Below are 22,523 nucleotides of genomic sequence, written 5' to 3'. Positions count from 1 at the left end.
AAAAGATGATGAAAAGTGGTGGAAGGAGGTGGAATATCCCACGTAACAGCTCCTTAAATTGGGTTCATTTGTAAGATGATGCTAGAGTTTATATGATTATTTACAAGGCATATAATAGCCCAGGCAGTAATTATTATTGTTACAGTCACCCGGTAGCTACCTACGTAGTTACCTCGGACGTTGCAAAAATAAGGAGGTCAGTGGACTGGGCTATTCAACAGCTAACTAATCACTCTCAATATTATAGTAAAGAGGAACAGCGTGGGCACGCTGTAGGGGGACCGGATGGGGACAGGAACAGCCACAGCTGTCAACAGCTGGCCCAGTGCTGATCAAGCGGGATTACAGCTGTAAATAGCTGTGAGCTGTTGATCAGCCAACTGTAAGTGGTAGCTGGGAGCAATACGAGAACGATGAGTGCTTTACGAAGGCATGTTGAGAAACGAGTGGATTTAACCTATATAACTATCCTCCGGATAGTATGATGGTCCAAGGTTATGAATACAGGTTGAAGTATCTGTGATGGAAATATGAGTGCCAGACCCATATAAATACACATCAAAAGCCCTATGTGGCCCAGTCCCGCCGCACCACGACAATAGCCTCGTGCCTTATTACACAGCAGCCTAATAAGGATCTCTTCTCAGGTACTGACCCTCGACAAGCTCTGAGTAAGTCGTGTTATCGGCTTTGTCGGTCAACTCGAAAAAGTCATTGGGAAGAGCTCGAGCGATAACGAATTCGCCGATGGGTGCCCTGAATCCAGGCTTGAGAATCCATACAGTCTCGCCTATTTCAAACGGATACTAATGTATGATTAGTGGCCACCCCGTCCGTGGTTGGTTGTGGACTAACATCTGCTGGATTCTCGTATTTGGTAACATATGACCTGCGATCATCATCGTCGGCGGTCTGAAGCAATGGGCCTGTTAGTACAAATATACAGTTTTACTCCCTTAGTCATACGACGGCGTAACGTACCTGGGCATGATCAGCCGTGTTCCGTTGAACATCTGGAGCTCTCGGCTCGCTCCCCATTTGGATAGGAGTCGTAGTACGTTGGTCAGCCATCAGCACCAAGTTAAGCAGTCCCTTGGTTAATCGCGGAGTCAGTGGTCTGTATCAAAGGAAATACGAAAGAAGGAGATCGCGGAGTCGGTGGTCTCTATCAAAGGAAACGTGAATGAAGGAGGAATGGAGAACGGCTGGCAGAAATCGCTGGCACCTAGAATGCGGGTTAATATATGCCATACGGGGATGCGCCCCAGCTGTAGACCACAACCAACATACAGGAAGGGTATCAGACGGCCAGGCAACATCGTATCGCCCCAAGCCGCAGGCCACAACCAACAGACAGGAAGGGCGCCAGACGGCTGGGCAACATCGCATCGCTCTAATAAATTTCTACAACCAACAGATAGGAAGGGTATCAGACGGCCGGGCAACGTCGTTTCACCCCAGCTATAGACCATAACCAACAGACAGGAAGGGCGCCAGACGGCCGGGCAACGTCGTATCGCTCTAATAAATTGCTACAACCAACAGACAGGAAGGGTATCAGACGGCCGGGCAACATCGTATGATGAGTTAGGACCTGACTCCCACGCTGGCGACCGACCCCATGCCGGCGACCTGCCTAACAGATCCGCGAGGCTACCTAGGTCAGTGGCTTGACGGGGCGGTTCCACTAATGACAGGTCTCTCTGTACTATCCTCAGTTACTGCAATTATTCATAGATTCTTACTAGCCCTACTATTGTAGGTGTGTTGGTTCTATTGTCTCCTTGCCTGTTACCTAGGCGCCCTTGGCAGACTTGGCGCAATGCCCGTGTGACACGATTTTAGGAAGCAGGCGGCTTCGCTTGACCGCAACTAGCAATCTCTTTCTCCCATGTTCACCAATTTCGATGTTTCAGTAGCCGCCAGTGCCCGCCGATTGAATGCCCGTGCGAGGAAGCCTCAGATAGTAGGGAGAATATATTTCCATGCGCGCTGAGACTTAGCGCTGAGATGTAGTTGGGGGTGGCGAAGGATGGTATGTTGGGCCTCTCTACCGAGCCTGCGATGCCTACGACCGCGTTAATACTAGACCAGGGCGCCAATGACATTTTGTGGTACTGAAAGGACGAGGGGGAAGTTGCTGGTATGAATACGGCAACTGGAAATGACGGTTGCGAAGAGGATTATCGGCAAGTGGGTATTATATCAAGTTCGTCTATCCAAGCTATTGCAGCCTGTAATACCGATCCGAGCAAGCAGCTATTATCTGTCGGCGGTCGAAGACACACATGCCTCATACAAGGTTAGCTTTGTACGCATTCCCGTTGAATGGCAGGTCTATCTTTCATCTATACCAGGGCCCAGGGGTACCGTAGCCAGGAAATATGTGTCCCGATTGTCCTCTTTGCCGACCTGTACCCTCCAGTAGGCATATTTACGTCACGTGTCGCCGGCGTGCTTCCTGACGGTTCTCGTGGCTCATGCTACTACACGCATACATGTGCACCTAACTATCTGCCCGGCTTCACAGCATTGGTGACGTTTTTAGGCGCCCTCACTAATGAGTCGCTCTCAGAGCCTTTGCAAGGGAAAAGCCCCTAAGTTCACAGGTTAGATCGCGTGAATATACTTATATATAAGCCGAGGCTCCCCTTGCGCATGTCTCTTAACCGGTCCGCTTTTCACTTGCTCGACGCCCGATCAACCTGCCTACAATCACGAAGCCTATAGCCCACCCCGCGCGCGTATCTCATACACGTTATCCTACATAGTAGCTCGACATCTTGCTACCTATCACGATCCCCTCACACGTTGGAGATTATCATGGCCTCAACTAAAGCGGAAACCACCGGCAACAATGACTGTCTACGAGAAGAAGTTGCCGGCGAACTACAGAAGTATCGACAACGACGCATACAGCGATACCGCCAAGTTAACGTGCTCCTCCTTACGTGGAAAGAGGGGGAGGCTACATTCGGAGCTGAGGCTGAGGCCTTGGAAGAAATGTTTCATAAGCATTTTAACTACACAGTGCGGCCTTACAGAATTCCGTCCACGGATTCACAGCATTCCTTGAGCTTGCACGTTGCCCAGTTTATCAAGTGCTTCGGCGGAGAGGATAACCTCATAATCGTTTATTACAGTGGACATAGCGATGTCCCCCAGCAAAACGAGTCGAGATACTCATGGGCAGCGTAAGCACATTTCATAGATACCTAATGTTGACCGATCCCCTAGACAGGACTGGATTCCTGAGATGACACATATTACAGGCTTATAAACGGGGGACCTACCCTGGACTGGTCAATCATCCAGCCTCAGTTTCTTGGAGCCGGTTGCGATGTTGTAATATTCCTCGACTGTTGCTACGCTGGACAGGCAGCTCGGGGTAAAGTATTACACAATGTTGAAATCCTAGCAGCGGCTGATAAGGACAATTGGACGCCTAAGGGTGTTGGTAAACACCCCTCCTTCACCAAAGTTCTCATGCGAGAGATGACTAGCATGGTGCAGCAGTTGGGAGTCGTCACTCTCCCCACCCTGCATAGAGAATTGCTCAAATTAGAGGCCGGACTTTCAAGGCAGCCACTGTATGCGTCGATGGCGGCAGAAGGCCACCCTGCTATTGTTCGCTTAACGAGATGGGAAACTCTTCCTTCTTGGCCGGACGTGGCGTCGCAAGGCACCGGCGTCGAACGACTAGAGGAAAAGGAATTCCTTGACCTCCGTTTTCGATTTACCGGGCCCCTCGATTCGGGCTCGACGGCAGCTCTTGTAAGGTGGATGACTAAAGGATCACCGTCCTTCATTTACGATATCGAAGTGATCGAACGAGCTCTTTCGGACGCCCGTGCGGCTAACGGGATAGCCGATCGACTTGTGAAATCCGATACTGTATTAGATGGAGGAGGCACCATAGGCCTACCAACCCAGGCAGCTAAGGAGGCGCTCGAACGACTCGCCTCTTTGAATAAGTTGATCTTGGAGACCAGTTCAAGCGAGCTCAAGGATTTACAGCACATCCAAATCGTTGAGAATATCCGCGAAGATGCAGCAGCTGTTATCTCGGCCGTCACCGACTTCCTCGCCAGCATTAATAATAAGTATGTTCAGAGTCTACGTTCCATGGACTTGGGGAGCATCAAAGACCCTCAAAGCAGCATCTCCATGCGCTTTACCGGCACCCAGAGAGATGGGGAAGACCATCCCGCTCCGAAAAGTATCACGACATATACTCATTAGTGAGTATTTGATTGATATCCGACGACCAGTTAGGTAACTAACGATGATAAGGGGATTGTGCTTACAGAGATAGGGTGTTGGAAACTCGTTACCAGCATGTTCGAGCCTGTGAACAATTCCGATACCCTGAGGAAGTCCCTCTATGGCAAAGTAAACGAGCAATGAGAACACTCTACCGGGACCATCTATGCCGAAATCGTAGGTGCTTGCTTGGGACGGACTGATTGGGGGGCATACCAGGACTGTCAGACACAGAATGAATTCCGGGAAAGGATTTGGCGACCTATGGCGAGTCTCTGTTCTCTCTACGAGAAGCAGAAATAATCGAGCATTGGAACAAGGTGGAAAGCGCTCATTCGGCCTTCTGTATAATTGAAGAAAAACGATTCATGTCTGCAATACCTATTATAGTAGGGGACTTTCCGATATTAAGGTTGCGGTGCGTCAATATGCAAGCTGGGGCCCCGAAAGGTGGCAGCGCCTGTAATATACGTTCAGATTTTTATCTACGGGTATGCTAATAGCAATTCTGTCGAAGTAGGGTCGCCGCGAATGAGATCACATAGAAAGGCCAGCGTTGCGGGAAACCTTCGAGGCTCGTTACGCTTTCCGATGGCGTGTCTTCATCCCGTCTCTATGTTCGCTCTATTACATCGCAGCTTAGGTATTCCGATCACACAAGAGGCATCAAGCCTCCACCCTGCCCAGCCTATTTCTCAGCGCAGCGTTCTCAACACTTGTCACGCTACCGGCCGCGTTGAAATTGAAGATGAACAAGTCCAGCGGCTTCGAGCCGTACATGATACCGGCAACGCTGACCCAAGTCGAGCAGTCCGTCGTGAACGGCTTCGTGGTATTGGGCAAGCTCAGGTCCTCGAACACGGCCTTGAACGCAACTCGTTTCCCGCCGTCTGCTGTTGCGTCCCACAGCCCCGTAGGATAGAGCCGGACGCTGGGCCTGATCTTATCCCAGTAGGACTCCGTCACGTTGCGGCTCATAGCTACCGAGTACCACAACAAGTTCGTTCCGTTGCTGATCCACGAAGCCAGGGCCAGTCCGGGACCGGCGTCGAGCACAATACTCAGAGACGAGTTTACCGCCGGATCCGAGCTTTTATATACCCCGCAGTACGTATTGCTAGCTTGGGTGCCCGCGATGTTGACCAGAGTCGGGAGGTATGTATCTGATAGCGTGTCCGCGATGTCCGTGAGGAGGCTGGGGGGCGAATCGCCGGCGGCGAGAACGGAGAATCCGATGTCAAAGCCGGGAATGACGGCCAGCAAAGCGCTGTACTTGCCTAGGTTCCCTAGTTTATTAAACGTAGTCGCAAACTGGTAAGGTGAGTCGGCCCCTATGCAAGTAAGGTCAGTATTATCTCGGGTCGTTACGATCGGAAGGCCGTTAGCATACCTTTAAGGAGGGGAAGTTGTCGGACACCCCAGGGAATCCCGACACCCGATCTAGGATCTGAGCTGAAGGTCACGGGTTTAAGCCATCGTCTCGTCATTGCAGGAGGTAGGAGTTTGGATTGTATAATAGCGCGACCAACTCGAGACAAATCCGAGGACGATGAGTACATATTTCCGGTACTTTTTCCAGTCAGTCATACTGAGCCATTCAAGATGTCAGGGAGAGATCGCACTCTACGGCCTGACACTTACGGAGATTCATTCTGCATGTCGAAGGCCCAGCCAGTTACATACGGTTCACCTGGAATGATCCCGAGCGAGTTTTTGGGAGCCGAGTAGAATGTACGGCTTAACCCTAGGGGTTTGATGACTTTATCCTGGACCATTTTACTGAACGGCTTCCCCGTCATTTTCTCTAGGGCATACCCGAGAAGTGTGAACCCGATGTCTGAGTAGGCTGGAGTGACAAACGGCGAGAATGATGGAGGCAGCCTTTCAAGACCTTTAAAAAACTCTATGTTTAGGGTCAGCAACTTAACTACGTTGAATGTCAAGCTTGCCGGAAAGGAGGAACCTACGTGATCGGCTGCAAACAGGCCGGTTTCCACAAGGTGGTATCTCGGTCTCACTTATAACCGGGAATCCGATGGTAGCGGCTTGAGTTACATTCGACCCCTGAGTGAGTTCGCCGAGCAGTGCGTCTGTAGACAGTGTACGAGAATTAGGCCGGCTGGACAGGTTTCCTGGGAGGGAACTCACAGTCTCGGCTAAGACCAGACATTTGACTTGCTAGAGATCCAATGGTGATGGAATTCCAATCGGGCGTGAATATAGAATGCGATAGATCATCGCCGGTAGCAGCCATGGCCGCGATTTCCGGAATATACTTCGTGATGGGCTCGTTCCACACGGCGTCACCGACTTCTGCCAGAAATGTCAACACAGTAAATACCTTGGTCACGCTTCCTAGGCGGTAGACAGTGTTTCCATCTACTCTCCTAACACCAGTCGAGCTGAGTGCCGCCAGGTTAGGCGCGGTCCAATGGTGTGACCATAACGGCTGTTCTTCGTCGGCCGAGAAGACCTCGACCGAATAGGAAAACCGCTCCGACCCAGTCCCACTATCCTTGTCGATGTACTGAGAAAACACCGAGTCTAACGAGCTTGCTGCTGTCTTGATGCCCGGTTGCGTAAGGAGGTGGCTTGGCTTGGGATATCCCAAGCCGTAGAGAGGACAATTTGGCGCGGCATATACACTGCCTGTAACGAGGAAAACGATTAAGATTTTAAGAAGCCACATCCTGAGTCGGTTTTCGGGACTTATGTAGATCGCGAGAGGAAAGGGGTTCTCAACTCGTCAAAGAAAGACACTCGAAGCGTAACGGCAAACGAGATTAGCAGACGGCCACGCAATATAATATACCTCATTGTATTAACAGCAGGCTCTCAGTGTCCCCATCAGCGTCCTTCTCTCCCGTCGGAACGTTGACATAGCCTCTCCTCCTTTCCAGAATCGATCACAACGTGGAATCAACGAGAGATGAAGCTAGTCAATTAACCGACTAAGCGGATGATAGCACCGTGATTGGAAAATATTTCTACTATCTCAATACGACCTGCGAAGGAAAATCACCCCATGACGAAATCGACCGGGTCTGATCCGAGGCAATACCAACGAGTACAATTGGCGCACCCGTAGCCCGTCCAATCGAAGGCTTACCGGGAACGACTCTAGAATGTATATTGCACGGGATGCGTTTAGATATATAGTACGCTTCTTGTGCTATTTAAGGCCCCAGAAGGTCTAGACTCCGGATCTAGGGGTAAGACGGGAATCTAGGTATGCCAATATCTCCGGCGTGACACATGGACAGCCCCCTTGCCGCCTAATATTATATTGGGCTTATCTTGTGGCACCAGAAACTGTTGGAGAATCCTAGAGCGTAGACCGGGTATTTGCCTGGTGATGAGATTGACGGCTAATCAGAACAGGATGTTGACGTAACCGTCGGAGGGGGGAGCGGTGCATGGTTTATTACCCACGAGCCTGTGTTCTGACCCGGGACACGGTGATATCTTTGGAAGTGGATCTGAGAGGAATTTCAAGAGGAGAGATACCACCGTAGTTGATGTATGCGACACCGGTACGTTATATGTCCTCGGGCTGCGAGGGGTGCGTTCGCATAATTTGATGTCAATATCTCTTAGTGCCTACCTACGTAGCACCTAGATGAAAGGTACCTACTTGAGGACTGGGATTGGTAGCTATTGATGATCTCCTACTAGGACCTGTCAGACCTAGCATCGTTCGATGCGACCAAGGGCCGCAAGCTGGCTCGCGCGTCGCCGCGGACGCGTATAAGAGCATGGACAATCGATGATCATAACAAGGACGCGGCCTTCTCAAGCGCAAACAACACCCACAGCAGCTATCCTGAGATGACAACGCGCCTTGTGTTCTTAGGACAGGAACTTTCGGGGTTTAACTGCCGCCGTCGAGCATCCATCCTCCATGGACACGAACAAGAGGAGTTAGTACCTTCCCGGCGTCGGATCTCTGGCCGGCGTGTTCTTATCCAGCATACGCCGAAACATTTTTGCCCAAATTAACATGATATTAGCAGACATCTCGCAACAGAGGCAGACACGAAGCTCCCGTGACCACATCGATCTCGTTCAGCCAGCGACGGTACGAGACAGGAGAGAGCACTAGCGCAAGCGTGCGAGGTCTGCCTCGACGAACTGACTCCGGCGCAGGTACTCGAGGAGGTCGGCCTGGGCCTCGACGCGCTGGTTGTTCAAGCGCCGACTCTCGGGATTGATTGATTGATAGAAACTCGATATCCGATGCAATGTTGGAAGATCAACGAACGCCGATACTACAGACACCGATGACAGCAACGCACGGCAGAGAACGGCGGCTTCTATCTCGCAAGCATTGTTGAATGCGAACTGCTTGGCCCAGCTGTCTCGACCAGCCATCGATATCTATTATTCCAAGAGATCTGTACCTGGGCCTCGAGTCGGATCATACCGACTCGCTAGGATCGGGATGCTCATGCCCACCGTTTCTCACCGAAGCAAATTGTCGTCCAGTTTCTTCCGTAGGAGCAGATATAGTAGGCGATAATACCCTCTGACGAACTCACTCCGCCATTATTCAATTACCCTGGGATTTTCCGAATGCCAATCTGTCAACGCCATGCCGTTCCGTTCCCCGAAATGTAACCCGTCTAGGTATTTGTTTTTTTGGTTGTATCCCATGTCCCATCCATTTCCCGAGATCATGATGCTTCCAGCCAAGTCCCCGGCTTCTCCCCCCCCCCCTCCCCCTTCCCCCTATGGTGACCATGTTACCGACGGTCTCGGCCGAATCGGAGACGTGCCTGATGTGTCTAACGACGCCGTGGCCGAAGAGTGCGGCTTCTGGCAATATACCGTCATTCTGGACCTACGTTAGCGATTTTCCTCTCCGGGAAACCCTGGTGGGGAAAGGGACATTGAGGCGGATGCCCTTACAAAGTGGAGTACGAATGGATACGCGTGTTCTCGATGTCCTTCCGCACTTCGACCAGGAGTTTATCTAGATCGTCCCTGGACCAGCCCAAGCCTTGGGTGAAGACGCCAAGCGAATACACGTCGATGACCTGGAGTGTGTTGCTCTTCTGCAGGGTGCCGATCTTCTGGCTTTGCCGGCCCGGAGGCCAGGTGTTCGTGGGGACCGCGTACTTGAGCTCGACGATATTCTGGAAGCCCGCTTGCTCCAGCAGGCTCTTGTACTCGAGGACGAAGAAGAGAGACCTTCCCAGCTTTCGCACGCCTGGTTTTGGGAGTTAGTTCTGGTGTTCCCGAGAGGTTGTTCGAGTGCGGGAGCGACCTGCCTTCGGCCATGAGTTCGTTCCATCTCTGAAAGGCCGTGCCCTCGAGAGAGCGATCCGGCGACTGCGCGTGCAGTACCCATTCCTGAAACTCGACCCAGCCGCCAGGCGCGAGATTGTCGTATATCGACTTGATCAGCCGGCGCTTGTCGGTAGGCTCGCCTAGGCTGCGCACGTGTATGAAGTTGAACGGGCGGCTGTACTTCCACTGGTCGTTCGCATCTGCTACTTGGAAACGGCAATTCTGCGTCATAAAAGGTGGCTGCGGAACCGGATTCAGGTCTATCCCAAGCACGCTACTCTCCGGGTTCCTCCTGGCTGTAATACCCATGTTAACATGCGTGTCTCAGCGTATTAGCGATTTAGAAAGGGGGCGTGGGACGTGCCGAATTCTACAGCCCATACACCTGTTCCCGTGCCGACGTCCAGGACTCTCTTGGGTTTCACCACCGGACAAAGGTATAGCTCTCCATCGTGCACCTCAACGCTTATCTCGTGTTGAAGGACTTTTCGACTCGTCAGTTGCCGTCGAACCGCGCAGCGAGAAAGGGGGTGGGAGGTGGGGTAACTATGCCTTACCATTTCTTTCTTGCTCTTGCTATAGACGTTTCGACTAGGTTAGTCGGGGCGCTCAAGCCAGTGCTCGGCCATTGCTGAGGTGGCGTACCTTGTCATGAGGGAGGAAGTAGTCTTGGAGTTGAGAGCCCCTGTCAGTACCTAGTCCGCTTCAGCGTTAAGGCTTACGGGGGCGCACATACTTCTATTGAAGGTCCGGCCAAACTTGTACACTATCGAGCGAAAGAATCTCGAAGAGCTTGAACTGGTCGAGGTCTTGGTAGAGCCCCTAGGCTCGACGATAGGTTCCATGGTTAGTTTTCCAGCTAACACCGACGTCGGGAGGAAGGGGGCGTTGTTAATGACCTACCTTCTCACATTCGGGCGGGGTGCAGAGCCATCGTCGGGGTCGTCTTCGTCGTCGTCACCACCACCGCCACCATTCACATCTAGTTCACTCTGCATCCATGGTTGCTCTGACGTGGAATTGAACTATTGATACCGTCTGTTAGCCGACATGCAAGGGCGGCGTGCCTAGCACGTTTGTTCCGCGGTTCGGCATTCCACAAGCCCAAAAGGGGGGAGGACGGGGAGGGGAGTTGGCACAGCACATGACGCACATGGACACGGGAGGACAGGCTCGTGGCGGAGCTGAGCGCATATTGAAATTGACCCGACTCTTCGGGCGTATGTGAGGGCGAAGGAGGTCGAGCAATCGACACGGGCGTTGCCGGCGAGGGGTCGGTTGAGGGCGGAATAGGGGGGTGGGTGAAGGTGAAGGCATCGGTGTACAAAGGGGAGCGCGGACTATGCGGGGCACTGTGAAGCCACGAGGAACCCGACGGGGCTCGAGCCGTCGTCGGCTTTATGGCCAATGATCTATGCCGGCCGCGATCTGTTGGCGAGTTGGCGAGGTTAGTAGTCTCCATTCGGCCATCCAGAGCCTACGGTACTGTATACAGTATGGGTGTGGCATGTGTGTTGAGCCCGGTAGTGTTGGCGGCCAAAGCGCAACGCTAGCTTCGGGCCGCTCCTGTAGTCGCACCAACCGGCTAGTAAATAAATAACTAGGTCAGATAGATATAGTATGGGAGGGTGGATGGGTGTGTGTGTGAGAGAGAGTGCGCAGCGTGCTTGTATCCGTCGGTGGACGGGACGCATGGAGGGACGGGAGGGGAAGGGATATGGATATGAAATAGCAGGGACACCGTACGCTACCAGATCGCAGTGAACATGCTAGTCGAATGGGAAATTGGGATCGAATTCTACATTAAGCAACCTCTGTCGACGACGTAGAGGAGAGACGAGGGACTGGGGGGGGGGGGGAAAGGGTGGCCTCGACACGCGAGAAAAGAGAGAGGGGGGGGGGGAAGAGAGAAGGCGGGAGAAACAGAAGAGGGTGATCGGGGGGGTGGGAGATTGCGAGCGCCTATCATGTCCAGATCGGAATATGTGTGCTTCGTAGGTAAGTGTGAAGGATTGGGCATTAACCCAATGGATATTTTTTCCACTACTGCGTGTCTCTGGTTATTTTTTAATTTTTATTTATTTATTCTGGACTCGTCCTCTCCTCGTCTGCCCGTATCCGGGTGGCACCCCTCGGCCGTCCTGGCGCCCCAGAAATCCTAATGCTACCGTGTCCCTGTTGAGAAATATGAGAAAAGTGGACTGTTGTCTATTGCCTTGATCGTCGATAGGTTAAGTAAGGATCCGCGGGAGGACGATCCCGCAGCAAGTAATCACTCCTTCACCAAGCTCGTTGCTCGCTGCCACGGCGTGCGTGCGGTACACCTGAACAGGATCACAGCAGGACCGTGTGCGCCGAGACACACGGGCAACCTGGGGAAGAACTCCATTATCGCACCACTCACCATCGCTGTGGCTGCGTGGGGGAAAGGAAGAGAGGGTCCCGGGGTCCTAGCCTCATCTTGCAGGTGGCATTGGCACGAGGGATCCAACCGAAATTGTGGTACAGAGTGCTACTTCGACCGTTCCACGTTTCCGTGTCGTGAGGTTCGGTCTCTCGATCCTGGGTAGCGACACGTCTTGACGGCGGGTGAACAGAGAGCATGTCGGCACCCTCCCGACCAAAAGCCGCCTGGAGATTCTTTTTTCATCGATCGGCATGGCGTTGCTTATTCGTTTGCTGCTCGGTCTCGTGCTTCTGTTGGCCCTCAGAGCCAAGACTGGCAGCGCGGTTGGCTTGGAGGCTGGATACGGATACACGTTACGATTGGTTCGCTCGGCAAGCTTCACGACCCTGGCACGAACGGCGGGAGGCGTGCTACGTTGTATCCGTCACAGTACGACAGCCGGGCCGACGAGTCATTTCCAGTGATCTGTATACATAGTACCTACGCGGTACAAGTCGTGGATGTGGGGCACCTATAAACAGGGGGATAACAGGGGGGATAACAGGGGGGTAGGTTTGTACCTTGGACTTATTGTTTTCAACTAACCAGACACGCAGTTTTCGTCTGAGTCTGTACAAAATACCAAGTCGATAGTACAAACCGTACCCCTCTGTCGACCACTACCTACCTAGGTACCTACCTATGTACTACGTACAGGGGCGAGGCGGGTGTCTTGCTCTGTCTCGGGCGGCGTCATGGATGATGCAACCTTGCCATCTCAATTGCCATATCCGTTGCTGCGATCTCAGCCTCGGCGCGCGCGCCCGCGTCACAGTAAACCGCAACAGCAAGACCAGAAGCCCAATCTAGGAGCGGATACGACCCGTGGTCTCTTACGTGGGCTGGCCAAGGAATTGGCCCGGTCTCCCAGAGCGTCTCTTCGCAGAGCGGCCGCTGGAGCTGGCCGCAGTCATTTCTGCCGTCACGTACCGTCGCCAAGTCGCGGTGTGATCGATGGCATTGGCATATGTGGCGAACCGCCTCTCCCGAGCATACCGTAGTAGAGAACTTGCGCCATGGCCGATGATGAGGAGCACGCGCGCGCACACGCACACTCGTTCACGCACTCGCATCTGTGTACCATCCGAGCACCACCATGCGAGCCGCGCGAGGGTTGCCGTAAAAGGGACTGCCTACCGAGACGAGAGCTGCCTTTCCCTGAGTACATCATAGCCGAGCAGCAAAAACACCGTGCTGGCTCTCTCTGCGTGCGAGACTCGAGGCCTCGGGAAGGTCGTGGGACCGTCGAACAGAACCCAGCAGTCTGGTTCACGGCTCATGCACTACAGAATCCCCAAAATTTCAGTCGTCAGATGTCGATGCAACCTTACCCCTTGCAGGCGAGCTTTATCCCTCACTTATACCGTGTGGTCTCGTCTTCCTGGCTTGCCCAGTATAACTATGCCACTTTGCATCTTCTCTGCGGCAGGTCAGAGCGCCAGAAAGCCGCTAGGATGCTCCGTATGCCAAAAATATCGAGATGGCCGCTCCCTTGGCGTACTGTATAAGAGTCGACGCAAGGATGGCTGAGCCATCTCAGCATGTACTTACCAATCAACAACACCAACACCAACACGCATATCCAAGTGTCTTAATTTTGCGGAACTGTTACCCAAGGAAAGGGCCTGTTGGCAGACGGGGATGGATATTGACCCGGCAGCGTTGCCTCTTGAGACAGTGCGGCGGTCGATGTGAGCATGCGATTGCGCCAAACTAGCATCTTACTTGCGTGTGCGTATCCCATCCTGTCCTGCTGCGCCGGTAGGACGATCCTAGCTCAGGCCAGCGAGCCAAAGACTCGACCGACTCATCGTGGTCGACTTATCGCGGTTATCCACAGTCCGCATCCACCGCTTTGGAGTCCTCGCCGCTGAATCATCGACTGGCTGGGGTTAGACAGACAGCTTCGATCCGATTGACAATCTCACCGCGAAGCGGTTTCGCCTCTCGCTCTGATAAGAAGACGAACGTCCCCGCGAGCTCAGCAAGGGGGGATAGGTTTGGTTAGTCAGTTCTGTCTCAGCGCCGATATCACACCTAACGGTGCTTGTTGTTCCGGAAGGTTGGAGAAACAACGATAGGTTGCACCGTCGGGGCAGTTCTTAACTACCAGAACGGAGACCCTGCCGAGGTCTCTGCCTCCCCTTTGTCACGATGGATGAAACCAGCAACTCCCACGTATCTTATTCCCCAACGTCGTCGAGTTTTGAAGAAATTAAAGGCTCGACGACGGGGGTCTTGGGACCGAGTCCGATTGCCATCTGCGGGCTAGGTGTGAGGCTTTCCGGTGGCATCCAAAACGCCAGTGACTTCTGGGAACTTCTGGTTAATGGACGTGACGCACGCGGGCCCGTCCCGCGCAGCCGGTATAACGCCGAGGGGTTCGACGCCTCTTTGGACGGGAAGGGGTGCATTGAGGCCCAAACCGGTTATTATCTCGAGAACGACCTCTCGAGATTCGACCCTTCGCTGTTTTCCATGGCCCAGCTCGAGTTGGAGAAATGTGACCCCCAACAAAGACTTTTATTGGAGGTCGTCCGGGAGTGCCTCGAGGATGCCGGAGAGGTCAAGTACCGCGGCAAGCCGATCGGATGCTATGTGGGCACATTCGGTGAAGAGTGGCTGCATCTGCAGAGCAAGGAAGATCAGCACACTGGAAATCAAACCGTCACTGGATTTGGAGATTGGATGCTCGCGAATCGGGTTTCTTACGAGTACAACCTATGCGGACCAAGGTGAGATATAACGTGTCGATCACACTCAACCCCCCGCCCCCTGAGAGTCGTTGGCTGATCACCGAGCATTTCGAATGTTGTGTAGCATGGTCATTAGGACTGCCTGCTCGGCATCGTTGATAGCACTGCATGAGGCTTGCAGATCCCTTCAATTCGGCGATGCCTCTGCCGCCGTTGTCGCGGGCACGAACCTGATTCTCGGGCCCGCCCTTACATCGCTTATGGCGTCGGAGGGCGTCCTATCACCAGATGGATCTTGTAAGAGCTTCGACGCTTCCGCCAACGGCTACGCCCGAGCTGAGGGTATCACCGTTATCTACGTCAAACGCCTCACGGACGCCATCCGCGACGGCAATCCTATCAGAGCGGTGATTCGCGGCACCGCGATCAATAGCGATGGAAGAAGTCCAGGAATGCTCGTTCCGCGTCAGGGAGCGATTGAGGATCTCATAAAGAAAGTCTACGCAGATTCAGGACTGGATCCGTCCGACACTGCGTTTGTCGAGGTGCGTATCCGAAATATCTCCTGGCTCCCCTTTCGGCAACCGGTCGCTTGGTATTAGGCACCTAGAGCTAAATACCCTCATTCTCTTTAGTGTCATGGCACCGGTACATCAGTCGGCGACCCCATAGAAACCTCCGCCATTGGAGAGGTTTTCGGGGGCTCGGGGGTCTACATCGGCTCTGTAAAGCCAAATATAGGCCACTGTGAGGGATCTGCTGGCCTTGCAAGTTTGATCAAAGCCGTACTGGCCTTAGAGAACCGAACGATACCACCCAACATCAAGTTCAATGTCCCCAATCCGAAGAGTAGGTCTACTCCCCGTGGATCATAAGCAACTGTCGAGTACTGATGCTTCAAATCACCAGTCCCGTTTAGGGAAAAGGACCTTACCGTCCCAACTACGCCAACCCCATTCCCCAGCGATAAGGCTGAGAGGGTCAGCGTAAATTCATTCGGCATCGGCGGTTCTAACGCTCATGTAAGTCGATGTCACCGGGAATTTCAGATGATATTCGTGGCTTTCTGCCGTTTCTTCTCCTCCCCCATTGCTAACACTATTCGAGGTCATTCTCGAGTCATTCCCTTCATCAATCAGGGCGACAGGAAATGAGGGGACGGTAGGGCGGCCAGAATTGCTCATGTTCTCGGCCAACACTCAGAATTCGCTGAAGAAGCAAATGGAATCGCAACTGGAATTTGCTTCACAGCGTCCCACGCTGCTTTCTGATATTGCTTATACGTTAGCACTTCGTCGAGAGCGGTTTTTGCACAGAGCCTTCGTCATCAAGTCCGGCAAGAAAATACTAGGATCTTCTGCTGCGGTCAAAGCTCCGGGAAAGCCATCTCAGCGCGAAATCGCCATGATTTTCACGGGGCAAGGGAGTCAATGGGCCGAAATGGGGAAGGGTCTATTCCTCACTGATGCCGAATTCCGGGAGGATGTCCAACTCATGGACGACGCTCTAAGAAGTGCCTCAAATCCACCTAGATGGTCTATCGAAGGTAAGCAGTTCCGTATGTTCGAGAATTGGCTGACTTCGTATTGACACACACTTCCCTCTTGTCCCTCAGCCGAGATTCTCAAACCAGCAGAGATCAGTCGCATAAATAAGGCTGAACTCTCGCAGCCTCTGTGTACGGCGCTACAGATTGCCATCAGTCGATATCTCAAGCGCCTCGGGATTGAACCCGCCGCAGTGGTAGGGCATTCTAGCGGTGAGATTGCTGCGGCATACGCTGCTGGTTATATATCGCTCGAGTCTGCTGTCAGGACAGCCTATTATCGTGGCCTCGTCTCCTCTAAATTCGGCACGAAGGACGGAGCCATGGCCGCGATTGGACTTGGGGCGGAAGAGGTAGCCAGGCTTCTCCCAGACGGCGTAGTGGTTGCGTGCGAGAACAGTCCTAAGAGCACGACCATCTCGGGAGATCGCGATCTTGTAGAACAGGTAGTGTCCACAGTGAAGGCAGTTGACCCGAATACTTTCGCGCGCGTTTTGAAAATTGACATGGCATACCATTCCCGTAAGTGACACCAGTGAAGTGAGAAGAGGGAAGACTTGCTGACAGGAGATATAGCTCACATGGACTTACCCGCAAAGGAGTACCTTAAGCTTCTAGAGCGGGAAGTGAACTTGAACGCCGAGTCCTCAACATCACCTCGACCTATATTCATATCGAGCGTCACCACCCAAGTAATAGACAAGCCAGCTGAGCTAGGTCCAGCTTACTGGGTTTCGAACCTTGTCTCACCGGTGCAATTCAGCACTGCAGTGAGGAACCTCTTGGAACTGAGAGGTGATTCTGATATACTGCTGGAAATCGGGCCTCACTCAGCGCTGGCGGGGCCCCTGCGCCAGATCTGCGCTACGGGCTCGTGGCAGTGCAACTATGTTACGTCGCAGACTCGCGGCGACAATAGCGCGGTCTCCTTGCTGGCTGCTTTGGGTCGCCTCTACCAGGAGAATGTCCACGTTGACTTTGGTCCTCTCTTCACGGGTGGCCGAGTCGTGCCGGGACTGCCCACGTACGCATGGGATTACGGCGGCCGATCCTTCTGGAGGGAGAGCAGACTGTCCTCTGCGTGGAGGCAACGCGAGTATCCCCACCACTGCATACTCGGCGTGAGATCTGCCGCGTCCCCGGATACTGAGCCGATCTGGCGGAACGTTCTACGTCTTGACGACGCATCTTGGCTGATCGATCATAAAGTCGGCGGCGACATCGTCTTCCCCTTCGCTGGATATGTCTCCATGGCCGGCGAGGCCATCCGTCAAGTAGCGAGGGCTGAAGCGGGATCGAGCTACCATCTTCGCCATGTAGTCGCCCACGCAGCCCTCGTCCTAAATGACTCGAAATCGGTAGAGGTAATCACGACGATGCGTCGTAAACGTCTTACTGACTCAGACGACTCCAAGTGGTTCGAATTCACCATCACATCCTACACTGGTTCGGCCTGGATCAAGCACTGCACAGGCGACGTCAGGCCCGGCGAGGGGTCTCAACTAACACCATCGTCAGCCCCCAAAGAATTCCCTCGTCAAGTATCGTCCCCAGCATTCTATGAAACGATGGAGCGCAACGGGTTCGTCTACGGACCCGAGTTCCAGTCTCTCGCCGAGATCACAGCATCTACTACCGAGCAGATAGCTGAAGCCAGGCTGGTCGATAAGCACAATCATACATCATCGCCATTCTCGCTCCACCCCGTAGCAATCGATGGCTGTCTCCAGCTGCTAATGATCGCCACGGCCCAGGGGCTTTTGCGTAACTTCGATGGTCTCTACATGCCCACGTCTATCGACGAGCTGTTCGTCTCTCGCGGTTCGGCAGACATGTGCGCACGCGCCTGGAGTAAAAACGGCGATGTCCGGTTCGGGGAGGTAGAGTGCTCTGCGGAGGGACGAGTGGTGCTGCGGATGCGCGGGCTTCACTTGGAGCCCCTCGAGCAGAACGACGACGCGGACAAGTCCATCGACAAGCATGCCGCAGCACGCATCCAGTGGCTGCCCGACTTCGACTTCGTCGACCACAGGACGCTGTTCGCGGCGCCCAAGCCCGACAGGGAGCACCTCAGACTGCAGCAAGAGTTGTCTTTCCTGTGTATCCTCCAGGAAGTCAAGAAGGTCGAAGGGCTCGAGCCGTGCCAACCTCACTTCGCCAAGCTTCGGGATTGGATGCGAAAAGAGATCGAAGACGCGACCACAGACAGCAGAAATTTCCCGTTGGTCGACGATGCGGCGCGTCTCATCGCGATGAGCCCGGCGGAGCGGCAGACTACCATCGATTCGCACCTACAAATCCTCGAGAAGGGGCACCACAGCGCGCTCTCGACCGGTATCAAGCGCGTGTGCGACCACGCTGAGGAGCTGTTCACGGGGGCGCGCGAGACGCTCGACGTGCTCATGCAGGGCAACCTGCTCACGGAGATATACAACCGCGCGAGCTTCGGGCATGGCGACTTCGTGCGGCTGCTGTCGAACTCGCGGCCGAACCTGCGCATCCTCGAGGTCGGCGCCGGCACCGGCGGCACCACCGAGCTCATCCTGCGCGACCTCGTCGACGCCGGCGGCTTCCCCGTCTACTCCGTCTATACCTTCACCGACGTCTCCGCCGGCTTCCTCGTCAAGGCCCGCGAGCGCTTCGCCTACGCCGCCAACATGGAGTACAAGGTGCTCGACATCAGCCGCCCCCCGCTCGAGCAGGGCTTCGACGGCGGCCCTCGCGCCGCCTACGACCTCATCCTGGCCACCAACGTCGTGCACGCGACGCCCTTCATCGGACAGACCCTCGCCAATATCAGGTCCCTGCTGAAGCCCGACGGCATGCTGGTGCTGACCGAGCTGCTCCCCACGCTGCGCACCGCCAACTACGCCTTCGGCCACTTCTCGGGGTGGTGGCTGGGGGAGGCCGACAACCGGCCGGCAAACCCGCTCATCCCCGTCGCGCGTTGGGACGCCGAGCTCAAGGCCTCGGGCTTCACCGGCGTGGACTCGTTCGTATCCGACGACGACGACGCGTACAGCCAGATCGTCACCATCGTGTCGCAACCACAAGACAACCCAAGGACCCCCGCAACAAAGCAAGTCGCCGTCCTGTGCGAGAGCCCGGACTCGGACGTGGCGCAGACGCTCCTAGGCGCCCTGCAGGCCGCGGGCTGGGACGCGACGCCGCGCGACCTGGCGTCGCCGCCACCACCGGCCGACGTCGGCGTAATCGCCTGCGTCAACCTCGAGGACGGGGAGTGGTTCCTGGAGGCGACGCCGGAGGCGCTGTCGGCGCTGCAGGCGTTCGCGCGCGGCCTGGCGCAGCGCCAGCGGGTGCTATGGCTCGCGCGGCCGGTGCAGATGCGGTGCGCGGACCCGCGGCCGGCGGCCTTCCTGGGCGCGGCACGGACGCTGCGGGCTGAGACGGCGCCGGGGCTGTGCACGCTGGAGATTGACTTCCCGGGCGCCGGCGAGGGGCGCGACGGCTTCGCGGCCCGCGTGCTCGCCGTCTTCGACAAGGTCCGCGCCGCCCGCGACGACGACGGCGCCGCCCTCGCCCCCGACTGCGAGTTCGCCGTCGACCGCGGCCAGGTTTGCGTCCCCCGCTACCACCCCTTCTCCCTCACCGACGCGCTGAGCGGTGAGGCGGCTGAGCGCGCCGCTGGCGACGGCCCCGCCAAGAAAACGGCCCTGAGCATCGGTAAGATCGGGTCGATGGAGACGCTTTACTGGGCTGACGAGCCGTCGCCGTCCGAGCTGCCGCCGGGGCACGTCGAGATCGAGACCCGCGCCGTCGGCCTCAACTTCCGCGACGTCGTGCTCGCGCGAGGCATCATCGCCTCTGCGGCGGCAGGCCGCATCCCGCTCGGCTACGAGCTCGCGGGAGTGGTCGTGCGGACGGGCGCGGAGGTCACGGAGCTCGCGCCGGGGGACAGGGTGATGGGGCTGTGCAACGGGTGCCTGGCGACGAGGAACGTGGTGCCGGCGGAGATCGTCGTCAAAATCCCCGGCGACCTGTCCTTCGAGGCGGCCGCGACGGTGCCCGTGTGCTTCGGGACGGTGATCCACAGCATAGTGGAGGTCGCGCGGCTGCAGCCCGGGCAGAGCATCCTGATCCACTCTGCGTGCGGCGGCGTCGGGCTGGCCGCGATCCAGCTGAGCCGCATGCTCGGCGCCGAGATCTACGCGACCGTGGGCAGCGAGCGCAAGGTCGCGCACTTGGTCGAGAAGCTTGGGGTCCCGCGGGAGCGCATCTTCAACTCGCGCGACGCGTCGTTTGCCGAAGGTATCCTGCGCGCGACGGGCGGCCGCGGCGTCGATCTCGTCCTTAACTCGTTGTCGGGAGACTTATTACACGAGTCCTGGCGCTGCGTCGCCCGGTTCGGCACCATGATCGAGCTCGGCCTACGCGACTCCCAGGGCTCTGGGAGCCTAAACATGCTGCCCTTCTCGGGCAACCGCTCCTACCATGGCATGAATCTGTCCGAGTTTAAGGAACGGCCACAATGGCTGAGAAGGTAGGGTTACCATATTCAGACACTGCTCAGAGTCCCGGCAATCCTGCTTTCTCCTGTCCTGTTTCCGCTTTAAACTTGTCTCTGGCCTACTAGCTGACACGGTGTGCAGGCTATTGAACAAGTTCTCCGAATACTCGTCGAACGGCCATGTCACTGCCATCGAGCCGTCCACGGTATTCGACGCGAAACAGATCCAGCGGGCGTTCCGCTACCTCGAAGACGGCGACCACCTCGGCAAAGTGGTGGTGCGGTTCCCGGAACCCGGCACGGAAGCGCCGCTCCCGTCAGCGCCGCCGCCGCGCTGCGTCGAGCTGGACCCCGAGGCCACCTACCTTCTCGTCGGCGGCGTCGGCGGCCTCGGCAGATCCATCGCGACGTGGATGGTGGAGCGCGGCGCGCGCCACCTTACCTTCCTCTCGCGCAGCGCCGGCACCAGCGAGGTCAGCCAGACGCTGTTCCGCGAGCTCGAGTCCATGGGGTGCTCCATAACGGCAGTAGCCGGACGCGTCGACCGCATGGAGGACTTGCAGCTGGCGATCCAGCAGTCTAAAACACAGATAAAGGGGGTGCTGCAGTTAGCGATGGTGCTCAAAGTAAGGCTTATCCACTATCTCTCTCTCTCTCTCTCTCTGTCTCGAGCATCCCACACCACGCGCGAGTCGTGCTAACCAGCCTGCGCAGGACGTCCCGATGGTAGACATGGAGTGGTCGCAGTGGCGCGACGTGCTAGCGCCCAAGGTGGCGGGGTCGTGGAACCTGCACAAGGCATTCTCGCCGCCCGAAGGCGAGAGCAGCAACGGCGACAACAGCAAGGGCAACCTAGACTTCTTCTTCCTGGCGAGCTCGCTCGTCAGCGTGGCGGACTCGCTGGGGCAGGGCAACTACGTGGCGGCGAACCTGTTCGTGGAGGCGCTGTGCCGGTTCCGGCGGGCGCAGGGGCTGGCCGCGTCGGTGCTCAACATCGGGCCGGTGCGCGACGTCGGGTTCGTGGCGGAGAACGCGCACGCGCTGCGCAACATGCGCGCCCAGGGGATGTACCTGCTCGGCGAGCGGGAGTTCCTCGACTTCCTCGCGCTGGCGCTGCTCGAGGGCGGCCGGCCAGTCGCCGCCCCGCTGCCGCCCCGCCCCGCCCAGATCCTCATGGGCCTGCGCGCCGACGCCGACCTCGACGACCCCGGCACGCGCACCATGTGGCGGCGCGACCGGCGCATGGGCATCTACCACAACGTGCGCGTGGCCAACCCGATGGCGGCGGCGGCGGCGGGCGAGAGCACCGCGCTGCAGGCGTTCCTGGCGCGCGTAGCGGCGGCGGCGGCGGAGGAGGGCGCGGCGGCGGCGCGCGAGGTGCTGCGGGCGCGCGAGAGCCTCGACTTCCTGGCGCGCGAGATCGGCCGCAAGGTTTATGACTTCTTGCTACGGCCGGCGGACGAGGAGGTGGACGCGGCGCTGACGCTCGCCCAGATGGGCCTCGACTCGCTGATGGCGATCGAGCTGCGGCGCTGGTTCAAGGGCGCCTTCGCGCTGACCCTCAGCGTCCTCGAGATCGTCGGGTCCGGCACCCTCGCCCAGCTCGCCGAGCTCGTCGCCGCTAAGCTCGTCGAGAAGCTCGAGGCCGACCCGCCGAAGCCTGCCGCGCCGCGGTAAATACAGATAGTCCTGAAAAGAGGGCGGGGGGGTTGCGCGTGGTCACCTGCTGCCATGTGAGGGGGGGCGGAGAGGTAGATGGCGGAGGAATAACTGCTCGTTTTCGTAGGCTGGAGTTCGGGGAGCATCGACGAATAT

At 56.2% G+C, this 22,523-nt stretch overlaps 5 protein-coding genes across 5 annotated transcripts; 2 read left to right on the top strand and 3 right to left on the bottom strand.

Moving 5' to 3' along the window:
• Positions 1–2,719: 2,719 nt before the first annotated feature.
• On the top strand, positions 2,720–4,754 carry GGS23DRAFT_146435 (uncharacterized protein). The gene is made up of 3 exons (XM_051511307.1): positions 2,720–3,194; positions 3,273–4,241; positions 4,294–4,754. Coding segments are annotated over exons 1-3 (1,341 nt in total). The 5' UTR covers positions 2,720–2,823; the 3' UTR covers positions 4,295–4,754.
• Positions 4,716–7,007, bottom strand: GGS23DRAFT_146431 (beta-lactamase/transpeptidase-like protein). The gene is made up of 5 exons (XM_051511306.1): positions 6,412–7,007; positions 6,231–6,353; positions 5,905–6,166; positions 5,654–5,832; positions 4,716–5,594 (listed from the first exon to the last, which is right to left on the bottom strand). The coding sequence occupies exons 1-5, from the start codon at positions 6,950–6,952 to the stop codon at positions 4,930–4,932; spliced, it is 1,770 nt and encodes a 589-aa protein (XP_051370032.1). The 5' UTR covers positions 6,953–7,007; the 3' UTR covers positions 4,716–4,929.
• Positions 7,008–8,812: 1,805 nt separating this feature from the next.
• Positions 8,813–10,700, bottom strand: GGS23DRAFT_146306 (S-adenosyl-L-methionine-dependent methyltransferase). The gene is made up of 7 exons (XM_051511304.1): positions 10,289–10,700; positions 10,198–10,220; positions 10,110–10,128; positions 9,917–10,036; positions 9,534–9,848; positions 9,172–9,472; positions 8,813–9,097 (listed from the first exon to the last, which is right to left on the bottom strand). The coding sequence occupies exons 1-7, from the start codon at positions 10,395–10,397 to the stop codon at positions 8,992–8,994; spliced, it is 993 nt and encodes a 330-aa protein (XP_051370031.1). The 5' UTR covers positions 10,398–10,700; the 3' UTR covers positions 8,813–8,991.
• On the bottom strand, positions 10,224–11,356 carry GGS23DRAFT_146399 (uncharacterized protein). The gene is made up of 3 exons (XM_051511305.1): positions 11,299–11,356; positions 10,456–11,118; positions 10,224–10,374 (listed from the first exon to the last, which is right to left on the bottom strand). Exon 2 carries the CDS (start codon positions 11,012–11,014, stop codon positions 10,535–10,537), a length of 480 nt encoding a protein of 159 aa, XP_051370030.1. The 5' UTR covers positions 11,015–11,118; positions 11,299–11,356; the 3' UTR covers positions 10,224–10,374; positions 10,456–10,534.
• A 2,796-nt stretch (positions 11,357–14,152) lies between these two features.
• Positions 14,153–22,385, top strand: GGS23DRAFT_598486 (uncharacterized protein; the record flags this gene model as incomplete). The annotated part of the gene is made up of 9 exons (XM_051518791.1): positions 14,153–14,733; positions 14,876–15,239; positions 15,330–15,543; positions 15,604–15,716; positions 15,802–16,240; positions 16,310–16,762; positions 16,817–20,741; positions 20,851–21,334; positions 21,423–22,385. 9 exons carry the CDS (start codon positions 14,153–14,155, stop codon positions 22,383–22,385), a joined length of 7,536 nt encoding a protein of 2,511 aa, XP_051370029.1.
• Between the last annotated feature and the right edge of the window lie 138 nt (positions 22,386–22,523).

This window comes from Durotheca rogersii, assembly GCF_024521655.1.
Source record: "Durotheca rogersii strain YMJ 92031201 chromosome Unknown GGS23scaffold_18, whole genome shotgun sequence".
Lineage (NCBI taxonomy): Eukaryota > Fungi > Ascomycota > Sordariomycetes > Xylariales > Xylariaceae > Durotheca > Durotheca rogersii.
The sequence above is the reverse complement of the archived record's forward strand: the minus strand, read 5'-3'. Positions and strand labels throughout refer to the sequence as shown.

What these genes read in the sequence shown, in the direction of transcription:
- GGS23DRAFT_146435 (XM_051511307.1), top strand. Translation starts at nt 2,824, where the DNA reads ATGGCCTCAACTAAAGCGGAAACCACCGGCAACAATGACTGTCTACGA. An exon ending in TCGAGATACTCATGGGCAGC is followed by an intron (nt 3,195 to 3,272) that starts GTAAGCACATTT and finishes CACATATTACAG; the next exon opens with GCTTATAAACGGGGGACCTA.
- GGS23DRAFT_146431 (XM_051511306.1), bottom strand. Translation starts at nt 6,952, where the DNA reads ATGTGGCTTCTTAAAATCTTAATCGTTTTCCTCGTTACAGGCAGTGTA. An exon ending in GTCTGGTCTTAGCCGAGACT is followed by an intron (nt 6,354 to 6,411) that starts GTGAGTTCCCTC and finishes CACTGTCTACAG; the next exon opens with ACGCACTGCTCGGCGAACTC. An exon ending in GACATGCAGAATGAATCTCC is followed by an intron (nt 5,833 to 5,904) that starts GTAAGTGTCAGG and finishes GACTGGAAAAAG; the next exon opens with TACCGGAAATATGTACTCAT.
- GGS23DRAFT_146399 (XM_051511305.1), bottom strand. Translation starts at nt 11,014, where the DNA reads ATGGAGACTACTAACCTCGCCAACTCGCCAACAGATCGCGGCCGGCAT.
- GGS23DRAFT_146306 (XM_051511304.1), bottom strand. Translation starts at nt 10,397, where the DNA reads ATGGAACCTATCGTCGAGCCTAGGGGCTCTACCAAGACCTCGACCAGT. An exon ending in GAACGAACTCATGGCCGAAG is followed by an intron (nt 9,473 to 9,533) that starts GCAGGTCGCTCC and finishes TCCCAAAACCAG; the next exon opens with GCGTGCGAAAGCTGGGAAGG. An exon ending in ATCCATTCGTACTCCACTTT is followed by an intron (nt 9,098 to 9,171) that starts GTAAGGGCATCC and finishes ACGTAGGTCCAG; the next exon opens with AATGACGGTATATTGCCAGA.